This window comes from Sitophilus oryzae, unplaced genomic scaffold (genome assembly GCF_002938485.1).
Source record: "Sitophilus oryzae breed Bouriz unplaced genomic scaffold, Soryzae_2.0 scaffold_41_pilon_pilon, whole genome shotgun sequence".
NCBI classification, from domain to species: Eukaryota; Metazoa; Arthropoda; class Insecta; order Coleoptera; family Curculionidae; genus Sitophilus; species Sitophilus oryzae.
The window spans coordinates 7,017,371-7,038,760 of record NW_022146996.1 but is presented as its reverse complement, the minus strand read 5'-3'; the positions used below and the strand labels follow the sequence as shown (position 1 = coordinate 7,038,760).

At 33.2% G+C, this 21,390-nt stretch overlaps 1 protein-coding gene across 2 annotated transcripts in view; it reads left to right on the top strand.

Annotated features, from left to right (window-relative positions):
• Positions 1–8,642: 8,642 nt before the first annotated feature.
• LOC115885786 (netrin-1) overlaps positions 8,643–21,390 on the top strand; it is a 507,197-nt gene continuing 494,449 nt past the window's right edge. Inside the window, exon 1 of one of the 2 annotated variants that reach the window (XR_004050782.1) lies at positions 8,643–10,023. Coding sequence is in view for 1 of the 2 variants with exons in the window: in XM_030904808.1 (XP_030760668.1) it covers positions 8,814–10,023 (1,210 nt within the window). In the remaining variant the exon portion in view is untranslated. The remainder of the gene's footprint in view (positions 10,024–21,390) is intronic. The other variant, XM_030904808.1, reaches the window with a different exon arrangement.

Below are 21,390 nucleotides of genomic sequence, written 5' to 3'. Positions count from 1 at the left end.
TGACTACTTTTAAATTAATTCTTCCTTAATAACATCTTCATATCTAGTCACTGAAACAGAGACCTAAAAAAATACTTATAATAATTCTTATTGTAAACCACAGTCTATTTATAACCAGCTTGCCGACAAACGGACTATTCACAAATGTCAGTCAAGTCTTAGTTCCGTTTTCGTACCATTTCCGTCTCATTCAGTCAACATCTGTGAAGGCTATTTTTGCATATTAGTCAAGAATTTGTCCTTCGATTGAGTTAGATGTAGTGGTTTTTTATTGTAAATTTTGGAAATTAGTAATTTTATAGACGACGAAATAGCCGTGATTGCTGTACCTCTTGATGTGGAAGAAGAAGCGATTCGAACCCGAAAGAGGACTTGCGGAAGGGAAATTGAGAAGAATTTAGTATTTTTTAAGGAATTAATCGATGATTCTATGAGTATTTTAAAATGTCTAAGGATTGTTTTTATGTACTCTTTAATATTATAGAACCTAACTTAAAGAAAACATATACTCATTGGAGAATGGTTGTACTCTTTTTGAGGAATTAATCGATAATGAAACCAAATTATATGATTATTTTAGAATGTGTAAAGATTGAGAGTGATACTATGACTACTGGCATGTTTATGAGAATAGAGCAGTTGTTGTTGTGCAAATATTGGTTATCTTGTATGTAACAGAGATTAGAAATTTTAATACTATAACTTCAACTTAAATTTAATATTATCATGATCCGAAAGTGGATACATTACACGAGGAAAATATTGTAAAATAAATTTTATTACACATTAACCAAATGTTAACAATTAATTTAACATGTTGTATAATGATTTTATTGCATTGTTAAAACATTTGACCCGTAAATATCGTTACCGCACAATGCAAAACAAATAAATGAGCCTTATAAATAACACTTTCGTATTATGCTCGCCGGCCTATACGCTTTTCAAGAAGACATTTATAATTTTCCGACATGTTTCACCTTGCTGCTGGGCTAAAAGCGAGGTAAAAGTAAAGGTCCGACCTAATATGGCGGTAAACACCATGCATGTAGCGCGCTGAATGGCCTAAAGGAAAATACTGGAAATTAGGCCATAAATTTATATTGCTGCGTACGTACCTATTACATAGATCTAACATTATACTGGTTTATGAAAAACTGGCTTGAAGATGTATTTTGGCATCTAAAACGTTGTCGTCGTTATTTCCTTTGATTCAGGTATCCAAGCAAGCTGTTCTAGCAGCTTTATCTCAAATACAGTGAGATAATAATTAACGTGCTTTTTATAAAAATTTAAAAATATTTCTTTGACCGCAAATAAGTTTCCCCAATTTTATCAAAAGAGAAACATACCTAAAATACCCCTGCAACACTCTATATACTATATTTGACAATATATACAGGGTGACTGAGTGTTCCGAAGAAGCTCGTATCAAGTTTCGAATCAGTATGCTCCAATTCCCTCCAATCTTTTCATCCTTCTTAACTCGTAACTCTCATCAACTTAAATATACCAGATATTTTTCAAAAGTGACATCTGAATAGAGTAGCATAATATGTGAACTTTTGAATTTTGTGATTAAAACATTATTATTACCACAGTAACCGTTAACTTTTGAACTTTGAGCCTAAAAACAGAAAAAAATCACTAATTTTTAATCAAGGACTCTTGAAAAAATAGATTTTGCCGCCTAATGTTATTGACATTTCCTGGTCGTTTAAAAGATGTCTAAATCGTATTTTTAATCATAACTTAATTTTCTCAAATGGGACAAGGGTGACTCATTAGAATATTTGAATAACATTTTTTTACGAATAATTTGGTACAACATATTTGGTATTTCGAGGTATATTCGAGATTTGAAATTGTCGTTTTGACACTACGTTTTGTAAAAATGTCAGAATTTGACATATTATGATATGCATTTTCTATTAAATAAAGTAAAAAATACCGAGGGTACAATTTAAAAATCAAAAGTTGTAGTAGTCATTTCCAGAATTTTGAAACAGGAAGTAAGCGAAAATTATTGAATACGTCAATCAATCCTGATTTTTATGTCATATAATATACTAAAATACCGAAATGAGCCACTTCTGACAAACACCTGGTATTTTTGCATTAGATATGTATTTTCCATACTGACACCGTACTACCATACCGACAGGTATGGTAGTAAAGTAATTAAAAAAACCAAGCAAGTAATATTCTCTATGAGAAACACTCACGTTTCCAGGGAACAGGTAAAATTCCTCGGGGTTTGTCTGGATCCGAGGCTTCAATGGGGCGGGCGTGTTGACGCGGTTTGTAGGAGACTGGGCAGCGGGAGACTGGGCAGACAGTTCCTTCTGCGAAATTTAGCTAACAATGTGTCGCAAAACACAATGAAGCTCGCTTACTTCGCCTTTATCCATAGTCATATTTCATATGCCATCCAAGTATGGGGTCACTCAGCTGAAACCCATAGGGTTTTTATATTACAGAGAAGGGCCGTAAGGCTGCTGGCCGGTCTTGAGTACAGAGAGGATTGTCGGACCGCTTTCCGGGTTCTGGGCATATAAGAAGGTGTCAGGATAGTCCGGGGTATTGGTCTATCAAATTTTATAACAAACTGCCTGTATGTTTCAAAAATTTATCAAACAAGGATTTTAAAATTAAATTGAGGACATTTTTAACTGAAAATGCGTTCTACTCGCAAGACGAGTATCTTTCTTTCAGTTTCTGTAGCTATGATATCTTTTAATGTGTTTGTGCTTTGAGAATGTTAATGTGTAAATCTTAACTGTAATGTTCTATATTTATTATATATGTATAACATATTTACCTCATTTTACTTTTTTACTTTATAATTTGTATCTTGCCAGTCTTGATAACATTGACGATTGTAAACCATAATGGTAATTCACATGAATAAAGAATTTTGAATTGAATTCGTCCAATAATTTAATGCACATGGAACTCAAAAAAAGAAACGATTTTGTCTGACAAAAATTTTGATTATTGTGTTTTAAATGTGTCCAGGGTGTCTCATAGTTCAGATTAGATATATAAAATGCGGTTTTCACATCACCGTGCTACTTTTATATGAACGATAGATGCTACGCTTGTGGCATAGATTTGTCAAAAATGCAACATTTAAAAGTTTCCCTTTATTTCAGGAACTAAGAAGGCTAGGAAAAATCTGTGATCTGTGCGTAGCTTCTTTAGTTTTTTTAAAAAGTTTTATTTTGTTTTAATTTTATAAATAGTTTTTTATAAAAAGTACTTTTTAGTTTCATAAAAAAGTAGCATACTGTTACACCATCCATCATACACCACCATCTTCATATCTCTACTCATCGCCCAATTTCTTTACTTCCCACTCTGTCCAAGGTCATTGAAAAGTTAGTAAAAAATAGGATGTGTAACTATCTACAATCCCTTAACATTATTACTGATAGGCAGTTTGGGTTCCGGGTTATTCTTATTGTATATTAACGATTTGACAGAACTGCACATCTCTGGACATTTCACACTCTTTGCAGATGACACTTCAATACTATGGCAGGCCAGGGACATTGAGCATCTTAAGGGAATCATAAGCATGTACTTATCCTTCATTAAAGAGTGGTTTAACTCAAATCATCTTTGTTTAAATTTATCCAAGACGCATGTTGTTGGGCTTAAGTGTGACATCGCAAATCTACATTTCGAGGGGGGTTTGCTTACAGGAATTCCTGCGACTAGATTCCTATGAATTATTATTGATGGAAATCTGCCATTTGAAGACCATATTCTGACCTTAAGTGGCAAGTTGTCTGGATGCTTTGCTGTTAGGGCAATTAGGGAAGAACTGAGTTCACAAATGGCAAGGACGGTCTATTTTAGTTTGTTTGAGTCTCATCTCCGGTATAGAATACCATCCTGGGGTGTGGCTAATCAGGGTCTACTAAACATTCTTTTTATTTTACAAAAAAAGGCCGTACGATTTATTGTAAATGTACCACATAACGAATCCTGTAGATAACACTTCAAAGCTCAAAAAATTCTTACTCTACCATGTCTTTTTATTCTGAAAACATCATCCCTTATTTTTAAAAATCGTAACAGACTACAGGGTCCTATACCCAATATTTTTACCCGCCAAACTCTGAATCTGCCCTTACCACTTCCAAATAGCACATTGGTCAAAAGATCTATAATATATGAGGGCCGAAATTTTTTTAATCATCTGCCGGTTGCTTTAAGATTGGTTAATTCCATAAAAACCTTCCGGAGGCTACTGAAAAGGGAACTTTTAAGTAGGGCATTTTACAGCGTTGACGAATTCTACCGGGACTCCCTTGATATTAGTGTTTAGAGTTTAGAATTGCTTGTCAGTCTGACTTATTCTTTTTAGCGTTATTTCTAATCTTCTCTTTATTCTGTATATTGTATATGTTATTTTACTTACTTGTTTACACCTATTTTTCTAAATACTGTTTGTTTGTTTAAATGGATGTATTTCTAATATTTACACAATTTTTTTTATTTTAGGTTTAGATTTAGGAATATTTATGCTTTGTTAACAAAAATTTTTATATTTTTTTAACAATAAAGTACTTTTGAATTTGAATTTGAATAAACAAGAAACCGTGTGAAACACACGAAAATGGGACACACCGTACATAGTTTAACCCAAGAATAATGATCATAGTTCAAAAACTATTGTGTAATTGTCATTTTATAGTAAGTCAGAAACATTTTATGGCAGTTATTGATGGAAGAAGAAATGCAGCTATTTAATAGGTACCCTGTATAGTTTTTAAAAGTGATTCTATAATGGCTATGTGTTGGGGCTGTACGTCCGAAACATTAAAATCTAAAATATATACCAGGTATTATTTGAAAACAAAAAAAAGCTTTAGAGGTGAGCCACTTTTGGAAAACATCCGGTATATATATTTATTAAATTTTATTGCTAAATTTGTTAGGAAAAATCCATTGTTTCATTTTAGATTCGGTTGAATCCGGCATCACCCCAATTTGAATAATTTGATTGAATCGAGCAAAATGTAGAGAATTCGGTTAATCCATCAGCGGGTTAGTCTGTGCTCGAACATTTTATAGGACGAACCGAGCGCGTGTTACATGACAGGTCCCTTTCCGCACTTCTACCCCTCATGCTGAATAATTAGAGGCCATGGGGTCCAATCTCCATGGAAATGTAATTAAATAATTGATATTTAATTATTTTACTTTAACCAGGGGATCTAATGTCCTGAAAAAGTTCCAAAAAAGGATTGAAAATATTATTTGTTATTATACAGGGTGGCGCCTCTCATACGACGCGGAGGCTCCAAAGAGAACCGTAGTTTTTATCGAAATTACATTTTGGGAGCATATGTAGGTTAATTGAAAGCATTTTGTAAAAATATATGGAGTTATACAAGGTGTCCCCAAAAATAGTTACGCATCAAAGTTTTGTTTTTTGTACTGGTACACCCTATATATTAATTGATTGTCGGATTCTGGGGAAAAATAAAGGTTGGGGCCCAATCTCCATGGAAATGTAACCAAATAATTGATATTTACTTATTCTACACTTCCAAAGGGAACTTACTTCCAAAACACCTCGACTAATCATGCACAATTACCAAAAATTATAGAATATTACCAATAAGTTATTACAATTATTAGGCAATTATATGGAATATTCAATATTAATTTGTGATTTTAGGTAAACATAAAGAATTTATTGTAATAACATATGACAGCGTCTTTGACGTAGTGATCATCGATTGGAAATTTTAATAGTCGAGTTAGAATTAGGACTCCGATCATTTGCGATTATATTTTAACAACACATTTTCTGTGATCAACAACAGATTTAACGGTTGTACTCGACGAGCTTCAGTCTTATTTACTATCTCCAGGCTTGTTTATTGCATCTTAAGTTATTTTATTATGTTTACAATTAGATTTAAGTTATGTCATTACATCAAACGATGTTTGTTATATAGACGAAGAAAATAAATAAAAGAACATTTATTTACCGCCAGTTTCCTCATTTACACATTAAAGAACAGAAATCGATGTAAATAATGATGGACGTTTTTATGTTTAGTTAATGTAATTGGTTCTGTTAAAGAAATATTATATTGAATAAATAATACTACTGTATTATCAAATAAATAATACTTTGTATTATTTTTTCGGTATAATTTGATTATTAAAGAACTTCAAAGAGAATAATAAAGAAAGCAGTATATTAAAAAATAAAAATATTTGCCACACAAATTTTCTAATTTCTTTGCTTGTAGTTTAATTTGCGTGTTAAATTACAAAAAATATAACATTAATTTAAAGATTTTCTTTCTATTTAAAGATCTAGAAAGTACATCTAGTAAAAATCTATTAAAAAAATACTGGACTTGCAAGAGTCTTGCGCAAGACTGGACTCTGCAAAACCAAGACTACTTCTTAACTTGCATTTGCTCATAACTAGGGTTTCCAAACCCGCATCCCGAGATCCCGGTGTATGTTTATCGCTGAAATTTCGATATTAAATCCGGGATCGCAAAACTCTCGAAAAATTAAAAGCCCAATCTAAAATGATTAGACTTTATATATTTTAGTCTTTTTAAGATCATATTTTATTTATACTAAGCAGAACGTCAATATCTGATAGTTATATTTCCTTGTTTGCTATATTTTGTTTTTTTTGCAAAAATTATATTTTCCGATAGGTTTGTAGCTTCTGAATATCGGTCTTGGTAGGGCCGCGTTGAAGTGATTTGGTACCCTAGGCACCATTTATTTTGCCGCCCCCTTCAACTAATAAAAATTATAAGTAAGTAAAACGGCGTACAAGTAAAATTTGTTAATTAAAAAAATGCCCCCCTATCAGCCTGCCGCCCCCTAGGCAGCTGCCTAGGCAGCTCCTATCTTGCCTAATAGATAAAGCGGTACTGGGTCTAGGTAAAGCATCTAGCGCATTTGCCAGCTCAGAATTAGAATTTAGAGTTAGGTTCAAACCCATAATCATCGAGGATATTCGTATAATTTAATAAAATTACTGTAAATCACTATAAATAATAAATTGTTTGCAATTGAACTGTAATTTCTGTATAACTAATCCGGTAAATGATGGAGATAAACAATTGTGATTGATTAACATTTTATTTTAAGATGAAAGTTTTGTTAACAACATTCTGAGTATTCGAATAATGAATTGAATCATGACAAGACAAGTGACATATGTCCAACAAAACAGCGATTTAGAATGACAATTTGGTTATATGTATAAAATTTAGAGTGACAATTTTGATTATGGAAAAGAAACACATATTCTATGAGTTTACTGGTTGCCTAGCGATTAACATTAATTTAAAAATAAATCCCCAACATGAATAATGAACAAAACATTTAAACAAAAACAGATCATACAAAACAAATTGTTGGTTAGTAGGAGTTAATAGTAGCCAGAGATATAGATGTAGTAGTATTTTGGTTTAATGACTACAGCTACCAGGGCTATCCGGCCGGGTGATAGCTGTTAGTAAGAAGTTTCACTTCAAATATGCGCACATAGTGCACACACATTTTTTTTCCTTACTAAATATAAGAATGTGTTACTTGGTTTCGTTTATTTTATTAAAGCTCTTTTCTCATTTTCTTTTTGATAGATGTAGCTGCATTTTATTAAGTATTTCTTTAGATTAGATTTCTCATTCTGAGAGTTGATTCCAGGATCCCGGGATTATAGGTTCTTATGTAGGGATTTCAAAACGGAATCCCGATCCTGAAAATAGGAGAAGCTAGGTATTCATCATTAGTTAAAAGATCCGTCATTCAACAATATCCGTCTAAATATCCGTGAATTGAATCTTGAATCTATCAAAAACATTTAAATCAATTCAAAATTATGTTACCTTACCAAATTAACGAGTAAAAGAAAAATGATATTATATTACGGAGTAGATATAAAATGGGTTGAAAATTTTCAACATCTTTTTTGGGAGATATTTCCTACTTTAACATCCCAAGTATATTGAATTTTGATTGTCTTTGGGGACTTAATGCTCATACTTAAAAGGATATTTAAAGTGGTCAGTGAGTTGTAGACAGGTACGTCAGGTACAGAAAAGACATAGATCTCTAAACCTTCTTTAAAATCAATGGTAATTACAAAATGCAGTATGTATGTATGAGTTTTTCGGCCGAATGAATTTTTTATATTTTCCAGTATGTATTTGTTTAAGCCACCCCTCCTTCGTCCGTTATTGATTGACTCAAAATCTGGTCACTTTATTAAAACAAGAATTTCTATAAAATAATTAATTTCAGTTTCCTTCTTGATTGTTACTGTTTAGAATTTCTTAATTAGTCAATCAAAAAACTTAGACCTTCCACTTAGAACAGCTAATACCACTAATACGGAGAGCAGACTCGACGGCAATCGATACCTGGCAACCGCATCTCCGAAGTGTTCCCTTAATACTTCTTAACGTTGATACCGTCCGACGCACAACTAATTCGCCATAATTAACTTAATCATCAATTACCAGAGTCATCTTATATACGGCTCCTCGGGAAACTGTAGGCCGTATAGGACGGTGTGCGCCCTTCGAGGGGCGGTGCTTCACAGACGAAGCGGTCCGCTCAGACAGCGCTCCGCCACATCTCGCGCCGCGCCGTCCGCTAGTTATTCGGCCGCCGCAGCACGCAACACACCACACAGACAGTGATACACTGTGTGTGTCCGTAATTTACGACGAAACTTTCGTCTACTCCACAACTTTACCGAGTTATGAGAGCTTAGATCTTCTTTTCGAATAAAAATCCAAAAACCAAAAATGGATCTGAAACTTGCGGTCGCGGTCTTGTTTTGTGTCGTGTCGGTTCGCGCTACCACCAACGAAAACTTCTTGAAGATGTTCGAGGGGCAACAAACCCCCGCCGACCCGTGCTACGACGAAGATCGACCCCGACGTTGTATTCCGGATTTCGTGAACGCTGCCTTCGGTGTTCCGGTGAAGGCTTCTTCGACTTGCGGTACTCACGCTCCGGTGCATTATTGTGAAGCCTCCGAACCCGGCGCTACACCGCAATGCCACATTTGCGACGACAAACAACCAAAAAGCAGATTTTCAGCTGCACATCTAACCGATTTGAACAACCCGAATAATCTGACTTGTTGGAGAAGCGAACCTTTACCACCGGTAACCTCCATTGACGCTCCTCCGGATAACGTGACTTTAACCCTAAGTCTTGGGAAGAAATACGAACTAACATATGTAAGCTTGCAATTTTGTCCTAATACACCTAAACCTGATTCGATCGCGATATACAAGAGCATGGACTACGGGAAAACATGGCAAGCCTTCCAATTTTACTCTAGTCAATGTAAAAGAGTTTATGGTCGGCCTAATAGGGCTACCATAACTAAAGCGAACGAACAAGAAGCTAGATGCACCGACGCTCATCGATATACCGGAGGAGATTCCCTAGGTTACGGACAATCATCTCGAATCGCTTTTAGCACGTTAGAAGGAAGACCCAGCGCTTTTGATTTTGACAATTCTCCCGTTTTACAAGACTGGGTAACAGCCACGGACATCAGAGTCATCTTCAACCGTCTTCACATGCCTGTAGAGGACATTTCCGATAACCTGGACCTTTTGGTCGACGAGAAACTCTTCAGCAAGCATTTCGATGAAGAAAACCTGACTAGGGAGCCGTCAGTTCAGCTGGTGAACGAAATGCAAGCTCCGGACAACGACGCTTCTTCGGTTAACCCTAAAACCACCATGACTGTGGATATGGCTTCGAACGGAATCCACGGATACCATCAGGTGACGCACCAATACGCCGTGGCAGATTTCGCTGTGGGAGGACGATGCAAGTGTAACGGTCACGCGAGTCGGTGCGTGACGGGTCGTGACGGACAATTGGCCTGCGAGTGTAAACACAACACGGCGGGAAAGGACTGCGAGCGGTGTAAACCCTTCCATTTCGACAGGCCCTGGGGCAGAGCCACTGCCAAAGACGCGAACGAATGCATAGGTAAGAGTTGCGTTGACGGGCCCTAAAGGGCATATCGAGAAAAATATCTGGTCTCTTGTCTGGTTGCAGGGGTTCTCTTATGGAGACGTATTATTTGCGTGTGTTTAACGAGGTGAAATTTCGTGTCTTTCAATCTCTTTCGTCTGTTTTTTTTCTTTGTACAGATGGAGGAAAATGTCAGTGTTATTGACAGGGTGTATTTTGTATTTAGCTGGAAAATGGACTTAATTGATAGGGATCAAAAGGGATAATAATTGGTAGGGATAGTAAATAGATATTTTCGAAATGTAACTTTTCAACCTTCAAGGATCGATATCATCGATCATACCCGAGATAATCAATAAAAATTAAACTTACTTTCCAGGAGTTGTAGAGGGTTGAATAATTAAAGAAAGACCTTTGAATAAAAATATTAAGGAAGGGTGGTACCAACAAACTTGGCTGTCAAATGCGATGGCGGTTAATATGTATGAAATTTTGGTTTATTGGTAGACTCAGTAATTTGTTGGTTTTGTTTTACGTTATCACTAAATGTTATTAGTTATTAAAATTGTTAAAAAGTGTATTTGTAAGGTTGTAATAATTATTTAATAACAAAAATACCAGATATGCTACTCAAACATCTGAGTGAAATTGACGTATCTTAATTATAACGTATCTTTATATTTATATTTAAAAAAAATATAAAGTGAGTTAATTCTAATTGAATTTCATAATTATTGATTGGTTTACTACACGCAATGTATATTATTGTAGTTGGTTAGGTAGGTGATTTGTCTTGTAAAAGTTGTTTCCTTTTTTCTCCCGATTTTTGACCGAGAGCACGCTGCAGAACTAACCATTTTACAATCTTTTTTTATGTAATATATAATATATATATATCTTCATGCAAAAAATATAGCAAACACGGAAATATAACTAGATATTGACGTTTTACTGAGTATAAAAATAAAATATGATCTTGGAAAAACTAAAGTGTATAAAGTCGAATTATTTTAGATTGGGCATTTACATTTTTCGAGAATGTCGAAATCCCGGGATTTCAGGGATAGACATACAACGGGATCCCGGTTTGGAAACCCTAGGTGTACCTAACTCGACTTTTTTTATTTATTTAAATTTAGTTCAAATTTTATATGTTTTTCTGTCCTTCTATAACTATTTCAGTTTTTTCTCACATTGGTCTTAAAAATGATAAACGATGATAATTTTAGTAGGGTGGACGGGAGGATCACGTGTTTTTTTTTAAAACTGACAAATATGTGTCAAAAATTAATGTTGAATTTAGAAACAAGTATGTATACAATTTCGAACTTTTTATTTTATTTAGAGTTTATTTTTTCAAAATTTTAATACCAACTTTTAATTAATGACACCGATTCCGACATCTACATATAATACAATTTTAGAATTATCTAAAAGTGATATTTTCTAAAATTTTGAAATATAAAAATAAAAACTTCGAAATTAGGAATTTACTGCTGAAACTCAATTTAAAATGGTACGCATAGAAATATTTCTAATTTAACTGTAGGGAATATCCGCCATTGGGATTCAGGTGGTAGCTCTGCTGTAAAAAATATCAAGTTGCCGCCACATTTAATTATTTATTTCCTGACATTGTCATTCGTTTTGACACTTTAGTTTTGTATTACAAGTTTTTTGTTTAAATAAATAGTGTTGCGATACTTTGGCTTAAAAATGTTTACTAGCAGATCTTGCAGTCGAACATTACAAGAGAGCTTAATAGCCGTAAAAAAATCATCGCAACTTTATTAGAATATTTCGAACGGGAAAGCGGTAGTAATGACACTTTATGTTCCTTAAATGCTGTTAAGAAGGTGAGTTTTGATGATGTAAATAATTACTGTTTATATATTTATAATTAATTTATTTTTGTTCCCCAAAATATTTTGATTAAAATAAAACGAGAAAGAAAACATGTAAAAGTGGGCAACGCTGTGAATGTATATCTATTCTCTTTTTATAAACAACAAAATAATTTATAAATATTTTAACAATGCTGAAATAGCATATTTTTAAATGGCTATAATTTATTCAAAGCTTAATTAAAACTTTTAAAAATAAACCCAATCAGGCTTCGGATGTTTTATTTATTCCATGTTTTTAACGTCGACCATATAGAAATACCACTAAAATGCATTAAAATTAATTTATGCAAATTATTTTTACACGTAATTGCAAAAGATAAATAAAAATAAACGAAGGAAAGTCCACCATTTATATCAAAATCGTACAAGGTGGCACCTGCTGCGAGATGATAAATTTACACAGAATGGAAGACATGCGTTCAGAAAATTCTCAGCCAGAAAGAAAGTATTTTTACAGCAGAACCGCGGAATGTTCTTTCTTGAATGTTGCAATACGATAAATTAAAGATACATTTATCTGTTTGAGATTGTTGCCAGAGTAACTTATATTGTTTATGAATCTGTGACAAATTAAGAAATAAAAATGCCACACTGATTTGTAATTATTAGTACATACCTCTTAGGTAGTAGAACAAGTAAGAAATGCAAAAATGGGGGGGGGGGGGTAGGCAATAAAAAAAACATACGTAATATTTATATCTTTGTGGCGGGTTGATTTCTTGAAAATACTTCCTGGTTTTTTGCCACTGGAATTTTAACAGAACTTCAAACTAAAGTGTTCTTGAAAAGTTGTATTTAGATATTTTACATGGTTTTTTATTTTTTCTTTTCGTTTTTTTGCTTCTGGCGACGGCGACGCCGGCGCCGCGCCGTGCCTACGGGAGGAGATATACCTCCGGAAACGTTAAGCATTTTTTGTCGGTTAGGACAAATTTGTTTTATTAGTAAAATACCACTGACAAATTGGTATCCATTGGATCAACGCAGTGGTGTACAAAAAATAATATTTTTATTTTGTAGATTTTTTTTTCAGTGGCGAAAAAACTATCTCTCTAAAAGTTATCTTTAAAAAATAATTTAATTATTAATCGGTTTACTAGTCGTAGCCAGTTACATATATTATACAGCGTGAGTCTGAAATAAATGGAAATATTTCTAGAGGTGGTATATTTACAACATGTTGCTAACATGCCTATGAGTTTTTTTCGCCAAAAAATATATAAGAAACATAATATCTTGATGATATGGCAACACAGGTAAATTTAGAAGAAGGCAAACCCAGAAAAAATCCAATACAAAAAAAATTGGTTTGGTTTGGTACCTCAGGTACTCAGGTACTAAGTACACTCAGGTGCAAAAAAACGCAACGGAGAAAATTTCGGTTAAATTTAAACTGTTATATTTTTGTTATTTTTGGCCCTATTTTCATGATTTTTTTAGCAATCTGTATATAATTATATCAACTATAATTTGTAAACTCATTTTTTTTATAAACTTTAGTATTTGGCATATTATACAGGGTTAATCGAGGGGTTGTTTTTTATCCTAATTTTGACACATCCTGTGCAATAATTTCGTGTGTAAATTTTCCTGAAATATAATTTTGGGGTCAGAACCTTGTCTCCTGAGCATTCTGTTTTTTGGATCATGTCAATACATTCCTTGATTAATTTTTAAGAGGGAAATGAACTTGCCACCAACAATTTGCAATTTCTCCAAAAAAAAGTTTTTTTTTCATTATGACAAGGCAGCTTTTTGGTGATACTATGAACTGCCCATCATGTTCGACGTTTGGGAAATGCTTGGCAGGAGAGTTAGAGGTCGCGCAGCGTTACCAGATTCACTAAATGAACTTCGCTTGGTTCTTAAAGAACAATGGGAAAACAACGCAATAAGATATTCAGCCTCAATGACAGTATGAACAAACGTATACAGACAGTTATAGCAGCCAGGGGAGGCAATACAAAGTATTAGGGTATTTTTTACAGTTTTTTTCTGTTTGTATATTTCAGTATTACAGATGTTTTCCTTAATATTGTTATTTCTGTTATCGTTATTAATGTTTATTAAAATCAGAACTGTATCGTTAGTCTTCAATGTTTTTTTTTTATAATTTAGTATAGAGTATCCGATGCAGCGTAATATGACGTTACGACAATAGTCATCAAAACCATCTGTCTTTTTAAAAAATTACATCAAAAGTAATGATAACTGAAAAAATTGCAAATTGATCGTGATCAGTTCATTTCGCTCTTAAAAATTAACCAAAGCATGCATTGACGTGATCCAAAAAACAAAATGCTTAGGAGACATGGTTCTCACCGTAAAATTATATTTTAGGAAAATTTACACACGAAATTATTGCACAGGGTGTTTTAAAGTTAGGATAAAAAAACAACACCTCGATTAACCCTGTATAATATAATATGCCAATTACCACAATACACCAAAACACTTTTACTTTTACACTGGACGCGCGCTCAGTGAGCGAGTATATAAACGCTCAACTTGTAGATTGTACTTTAGTTTATAATCATCTGCTGATGATGCTAACATGGTTAGCGAAACGCGCGTCCAATGTAAAAGTAAAAGTGTTCTGGTGTATTGTGGTGATTTAGTGTTTTTATTTTGCTGTGTAACACCAAAGGTTCCAACCCTCAACTGTAATATGCCAATTACTAAAGTTTACAAAAAACTGAGTTGACGAATTAAAGTTGATATGATTATATACAGTTTGCTAAAACAATTCTTCCAAATAGGGCTAAAAATGACAAAAATATAACATTTTAAATTTGACCAAAATTTCTGTTGCTTTTTTTGTATCTCAGTGTATAATTTTTAATTTTCAAAGTAAAATAACTGGATTATTTTGGACCTATTTGAAAAACGGTAAAGAGAAAATATGTTTCTTTGATCGACATCAAACAGCCCCGAAAATATTTGCACTTCTTTTATTATTTTGCTGCTTTCTTTTATTACTGTCCCTGTTTTTAATATGACAACAATCAACAGTCTGCATTAGTATCTATTTTCCGACTTCTTTTCAAGATTCATAACAATCTCACACTATCACTGTAATTCAAGTTATGACACGATGTCTTTCTGGATCCACACACTATGCATAACTGATAAAACCAATTATAAAATAGACAAAAAATAATAAAAAATTAACACAAAAATCAATAAAAAGCGGCTTCAATGACGTTTCAGTCTTTCTTATTTCAATGTACTATTTCTTAATACAGGGTGGCCCATCGGAAACGTTCCGCAAGGCATAACGGCCAGGATATTTTTTGTTTCAAAAAATCCAAAAACACGTCAATTTTGTTTGTGAGGGGGACAACTTTTGCCCCAAAAATGATTGCAAAATTTCCAACCCTCTAAGCGGGGGTGTCATCCCCCAACTTTTTTCAAATGGGAAGGGGGGTCAAGTGGTACCGCAATGAAAAGGGCTTTTTATTCTCTATACTTTCGGGCTTAATTTTTGAAAATCGGTCGAGTCATTGAGAAAATATAAAGGATTGAAATTTGAAAAGTTTATTTAAACATTTATCAGAGTAAATGATAAGGATAAATTCCTTCGACCAATTTGCTGTTTTTTTCTTATTATTTCTAGATGTTTACGCATTTTTTCACTTGCCACAAGGTTGAACGATCAGGTGCGGCAGTTGCTAGATAGCTGTTCTGTGACTTGTGCGTTGAAGTTCTTCTCAATATCGTTAAACTGACCTAAAATAGAATTTCCAAAAATACCAGCCCACACGTTCAATTTCTAAGGGTTTTGTGTGTGCACCTCGTGAAAAACCCCTCAGCCCAGTACCGACAGTTATGCTAATTAACTACACCGTTCAAAAAGAAAGTACACTCATCCGAAAGACACACATTAAATAGGAAATTATTATCATTCGCCACTCGTTCACTCACAGTTTCACAAAATTGCAAGCGACGATCAAAATCGTCTTCGTTGAGTTCTTGTACCAACTGAATTTTGTACGGGTGGAACTTGTGTTTTTTTAATATCGTTTGGACACTGGTACGATTCACGCCGGCTAATTTTGCATTGGCTAATTTTCTTGTACTCAGCGTACCATGGCAACTTGGTATCCATGGCAACTTGGCCCAATACGAATACCTCCATAGCTTCATTTACTACAGGGTTTTCCCTCTGCCTCTTTTTATTCATAACGGAACCAGTTTCGCGAAATTTTGCTACTAACTCGCGAACAATTTTGCCATAAAGGTGTTTTTCAGGATGGCATTCATTGAATATCTGCGGAACCCGATTGCTACAATCATTATTTTTAAAATAAAGTTCGATTATTTCCACTTTTTCTGCAAGTGAGTACACCATAATTGTTAAAAAGTTTAACGATATTGAGAAGAACTTCAACGCACAAGTCACAGAACAGCTATCTAGCAACTGTCGCACCTGATCGTTCAACCTTGTGGCAAGTGAAAAAATGCGTAAACATCTAGAAATAATAAGAAAAAACAGCAAATTGGTCGAAGGAATTTATCCTTATCATTTACTCTGATAAATGTTTAAATAAACTTTTCAAATTTCAATCCTTCATATTTTCTCAATGACTCGACCGATTTTCAAAAACGAAGTAGGGAAAGTAGAGAGAATAAAAAGCCCTTTTCATTGCGGTACCACTTGACCCCCCTTCCCATTTAAAAAAAGTTGGGGTATGACACCCCCGCTTAGAGGGTTGAAGATTTTGCAATCATTTTTGGGGCAAAAGTTGTCCCCCTCACAAACAAAATTGACGTGTTTTTGAATTTTCTGAAGAAAAAATTAACCTGGCCGTTATGCCTTGCGGAACGTTTTCGATAGGCCATCACCCTGTATGAATGTACAATCTGTATGGTGATACTAGTAAATAATAATTCCTACCTTATCACAATTATTATATTATATTAGGTACAATACATAATATTCTGCCGTTTATCGATAGTTGTGTTTGACTTTTTAAATAAATAAAGATACGATAACAACATGTTGCTAACGTTTACAGATGCAGGTGTAATGCAGTTTGTGTATTTGAGTCAATAATTACATAATTTCTTTAATTTCTATAATGATTTTATCAGGTTTCCATTGCAATTTTGGAATTTTTCTTACTGATGTTGTGTTCTGTATTTTATGAGCGTTTGCCAATATTATATTATTTGAATACATTTTTTTTGGGAAACAATATTTTGTTGCTTAATTGAACATTTAAAAGTGTAAATGTTTGGGCAATGTAAAATTTATAGAAAATCTGGTTTTGCCACTGAAAGATTTTTAAAAACCAAAATGTACCTATATTTTTTCTGAAAAAAATGACACTGCATTAGATGTCTTCTTCTTCTAGTGCAGATCTATTAATGGATGTTTGCGGTAACATTTTCCATTGCTTCTCTGTTCCGGGCGGTGTGTATTAACGACTGAACATCGAGTAGCCCTGTCCACTGTCATTAAATGTAAAGGGTAATATTACCGCGGTAATATTACCGGTAATTTTCGTAATATTACGTAATATTACCGCAAGATCAGTAACATTGGAAATATTGCCCGCTCTACTCTTTTTTTTTGGTGAAAACAAGATGAAGCTGCTGTATTTCTTGTCTAATAAGCTTTTTGGAAACTAAACACTCATTAAAAAGCTTAGCAGTTGATGATAGCCCAGATATTTCTGACGTTCAAAAGTTTTTACCTGCTTTTTTGAAATAAGGTCTATATTATGTAGCAAAGTATCAGATTCATCCGTTGCTAGGTCGGAAAACAAGAAAATGTGTGCAATTCTGAATAAACAGGCAAGTAAATGTTTAAGACCTGCTCATCTTTCTGCCTATCTATTATAACCAAATCTACGCGGCGAAAATTTAACTGAAGCTGAAAATTTAATTGCAACGGAGTTCATCTATGAACCTGCAAGGCATCATCCAAAGTATTTTTCACAAGTAGATTATTTGAAATAATCTAGTCTGTTTAACTATAATTTAAATTTGTTGTCGATGATACTTTCTTGCTCAATTAGTTTGATTGACATTTTTTTGTAAGAAGCTTGTAAATTTTACACAAAAATAGCATTTCTCTAGTGAGTATTTTTTTAATAGGGGCTCTATATTATTAAGGTGTATATAAAACGCTTTTCCTTAACCTCCTTAACTTTTCCTTAAAAACCTTCTAAAATACTTATAGAATTTGAGTTGGAATTTGGTTTCATCATCGATTAAAAAGCATATGGAATTCTCCCTAAATTTTCCTACTTCTTTCGGATTGCAGTCGCCTCTTCTTTCTCATTATGGGCTACAGCTAAATCGTGTTCTGTAAAATTAGTATTTTTTTTGTAAATTTTCATTGAAAGCTACTTCAACTAACTCCAATCGGAGAACAATAATTCTTGAGGTATGTATGAATGCCGTAGAGATGCACCAAATGAAACTGAGACGGTACGACAACGGAACTGAGACGTGGTTGACATGTGAGAATAAACCTTAATGCATCTATTTGGCTAAAATAATAATATCTTTTTAAGTCTTATGGCATTGACTGTCACATAACTGTTTTTTTCTCAAATAGAAACCTACATTATTTAGTTTATTTTGAAATTAAACGTCAAAAAATATAACTTGTAAAACTTGTGATGACTTCTATTGGCTTCCTGGTAGCTTTATAAGCTTTAATTATTGGATTATCTTTTTATTTTATCATCATTCATCGAATGTATGAGTTTCCAACATTTCCTAAGTCTTCTTCTAAAAGTTAGGAAATAAGAAACTCAACAAAAGTAAGACAGTTATATAAGATTATATGGTAAGCATCATAAGGAGAAATTATAAACCCAGAACGAACATAATTTAGTTTAAAGCTAACTGGAATTTAGACGAGTATTCAAACAACTCAATTCGCACGTAATTTCTGCTGTATTTATAGTGTCAAGTAACATAAGGGAGTACCGTTTGTAATTAAATCGTAATTAGTTATTGCTCTTAAAATTACACCCTACATTTAATTAGCTACCGTTCAGATCTCTTTATGGTTTAGGTAATGTCCGTGTGTATGTATTGTGTTTTATCTAAGGATGGGAATTATACATCAATGTTTGTCAAACATCGATGTTTGGAACGTATAGGATCAGGAAAGTTTGAAACTATATTTATGGATGACATCAGATGACACTATTGATCTGATCAGTAAAATGTTATTCCATATGATTGAAAAAAATGGCTTCCAGTTGGCTTGAAAATGAACATCGATGACATTCTCCATAATTTTATATATAAAATGAAAGTGATCTTCATTTTATAGCCATGGCTGATACCGTTTTTCGAGCATATTTAATACCGGAGTGTCTTAAAAGTGGCTGACCCCTATAACTTTTTTATTTTTCACATAAGTAAAGAAGATTTGGTATGTTAGTATATGACATAAATTAGGATTGATTGACATATTCATTGTTTTTGGTCACTTCCTTCACCGGAAACGACTACAACTTTTGATTTTTTAAATGTCACCCTCGGTATATTTCTACTTTATTCGATAGAAAATGACACTCTGAATAGAATGACATGTCAATCATATGTCAACTTTTGACATTTTCGCATATGATTTATTTGAAATTGTAACATGTGGTTCCTAACTACAGTTTGACTACACAAAAAACGTTTTTTCCAAATATACCAACGAGCCACACTTGTTCCATTTGAAAAAATTGAGATATGACTAAAAATACGATTTGGGCATCTTTTAACCGGCTAGGACAAGACACGAAAAACATTAGACGAGCAAAACCAATTTTCGGCTCCTTGATTAAAAATTAGTGTTTTTAACACAGTCATGGAACTCTAGATTGAAATTTAAAATACAATTCTGTTTTTTAAGCGAAAATGTCAAAAGTTGACATATGTATGTCATTTTAATCAGAGTGTCATTTTCTATCTAATTAAGTAAAAATATACCGAGAGTGCCATCTAGTGTGTGATACCATAGCAATATGGTGGTGATGATATGGTACTATTCCTAAAAATTCTGTTTTAAAGTATAAGCTATTTATATTTTATTTTATACCTACCATGTTCGATGTAATATCGATGTTACGATGATACATCGATATTTTCTATGCGATATTTTTATACATCAATATATTCGTATATTTGCGATGTTTTCATCCATCTTTTTCGTTCTATCGCATCTTTTTCTTTCTCTTTTTAAGTACTGGTTAGGTACAGAATTTCCAAGATATATGAACTTCCCTCAATTTTTTTTAATATTACTTTCCAACAGCAAAACATATTTTAGCATGTCTTCTTCATGAATTATTAATGGCAATATGATATGTTGTCATTTTTTTTGTGTTTTTGTTTTCTTATGCCTTCATTGTTTTATAGAAATGAATGAAATTTTATCTTTGGCTCTATAAGAAATTTTTATAACAGAAATACAGTAGCGTAGTATCTTCAATATATTTTCTTTTATTTTAAAATATAATAGTTTTATGTTGTAGCTAAAAAATATTCGTCATAGACTTGAAAATAGTCCACAAAAACTTCGCGAAAAAGCGAATTTCTTAAAACTATCTATTCATTTATAAACAAAATTCTTAATCATTATACAGGGCGTCCTAGAAATAAGTGCAAGTATTTTAACTGGTAGTATAGTTCAACCAAACCAGAAACATACCTACGAGGATTTTCTTTGCGAAAAAAAATTTATGAAAATTTTACAGGCAACATAGGTATTAGATTAAATTTACAAGAAAGAAACACCAAAAAAGATCCAGTGGTTCTCAAAATTTTAACAAAAAATAATTTTTTTTGGAAATTTTTAAAGTAAAATAACTTCGTTATTTTGGATTTATTTGAAAAACGATAAAGAGAAAATATGTTTCATTTATCGAGATCTACCACCCCTTAAAATATTTGCACTTATTTCTGGGACACCCTGTATATAGAAGATGCGTAACTTGCTAATTCCAACGAGTGTTGTCATCTTTCATCAGATTTTATTATACGGCGTCATCGGCGTCCGGCGACTTTTTAGATCTTAACTTAATACGTCATTAAGCTGGACCGTGTGCACATCTAATCTGTGCACTTGCAGATTGCAGTTGGAATTTTCAGCGTCGTATTGGGACTTCCGATTTTTCGAACTACAAAAATATCATTAGTGCATGTGCATTATTTAAAATTTTAGTTGGCGGAGTTTAGATTTTTTCATAAATATTATATTTTTAATTTGCAGCATAAGATTGACAATTTAATAGCCCAAGTAGAGACAAATTTGGGCTTGGTCGCGTGACAATTTGTTTTTCTAAGGTTATGCGTCCCCAAAGTATCGAACCACGCATCGCCACTGATAAGAACTAGTATTTAATATGATACAATTGAGTTAATATGAAAATAATAACTTAAATATTATTGTAACGCTCCTGATTTCTGATGACAAAGCATCAAAGTAGTACCTAAAGCAGTATATTCAGAGTCCCCA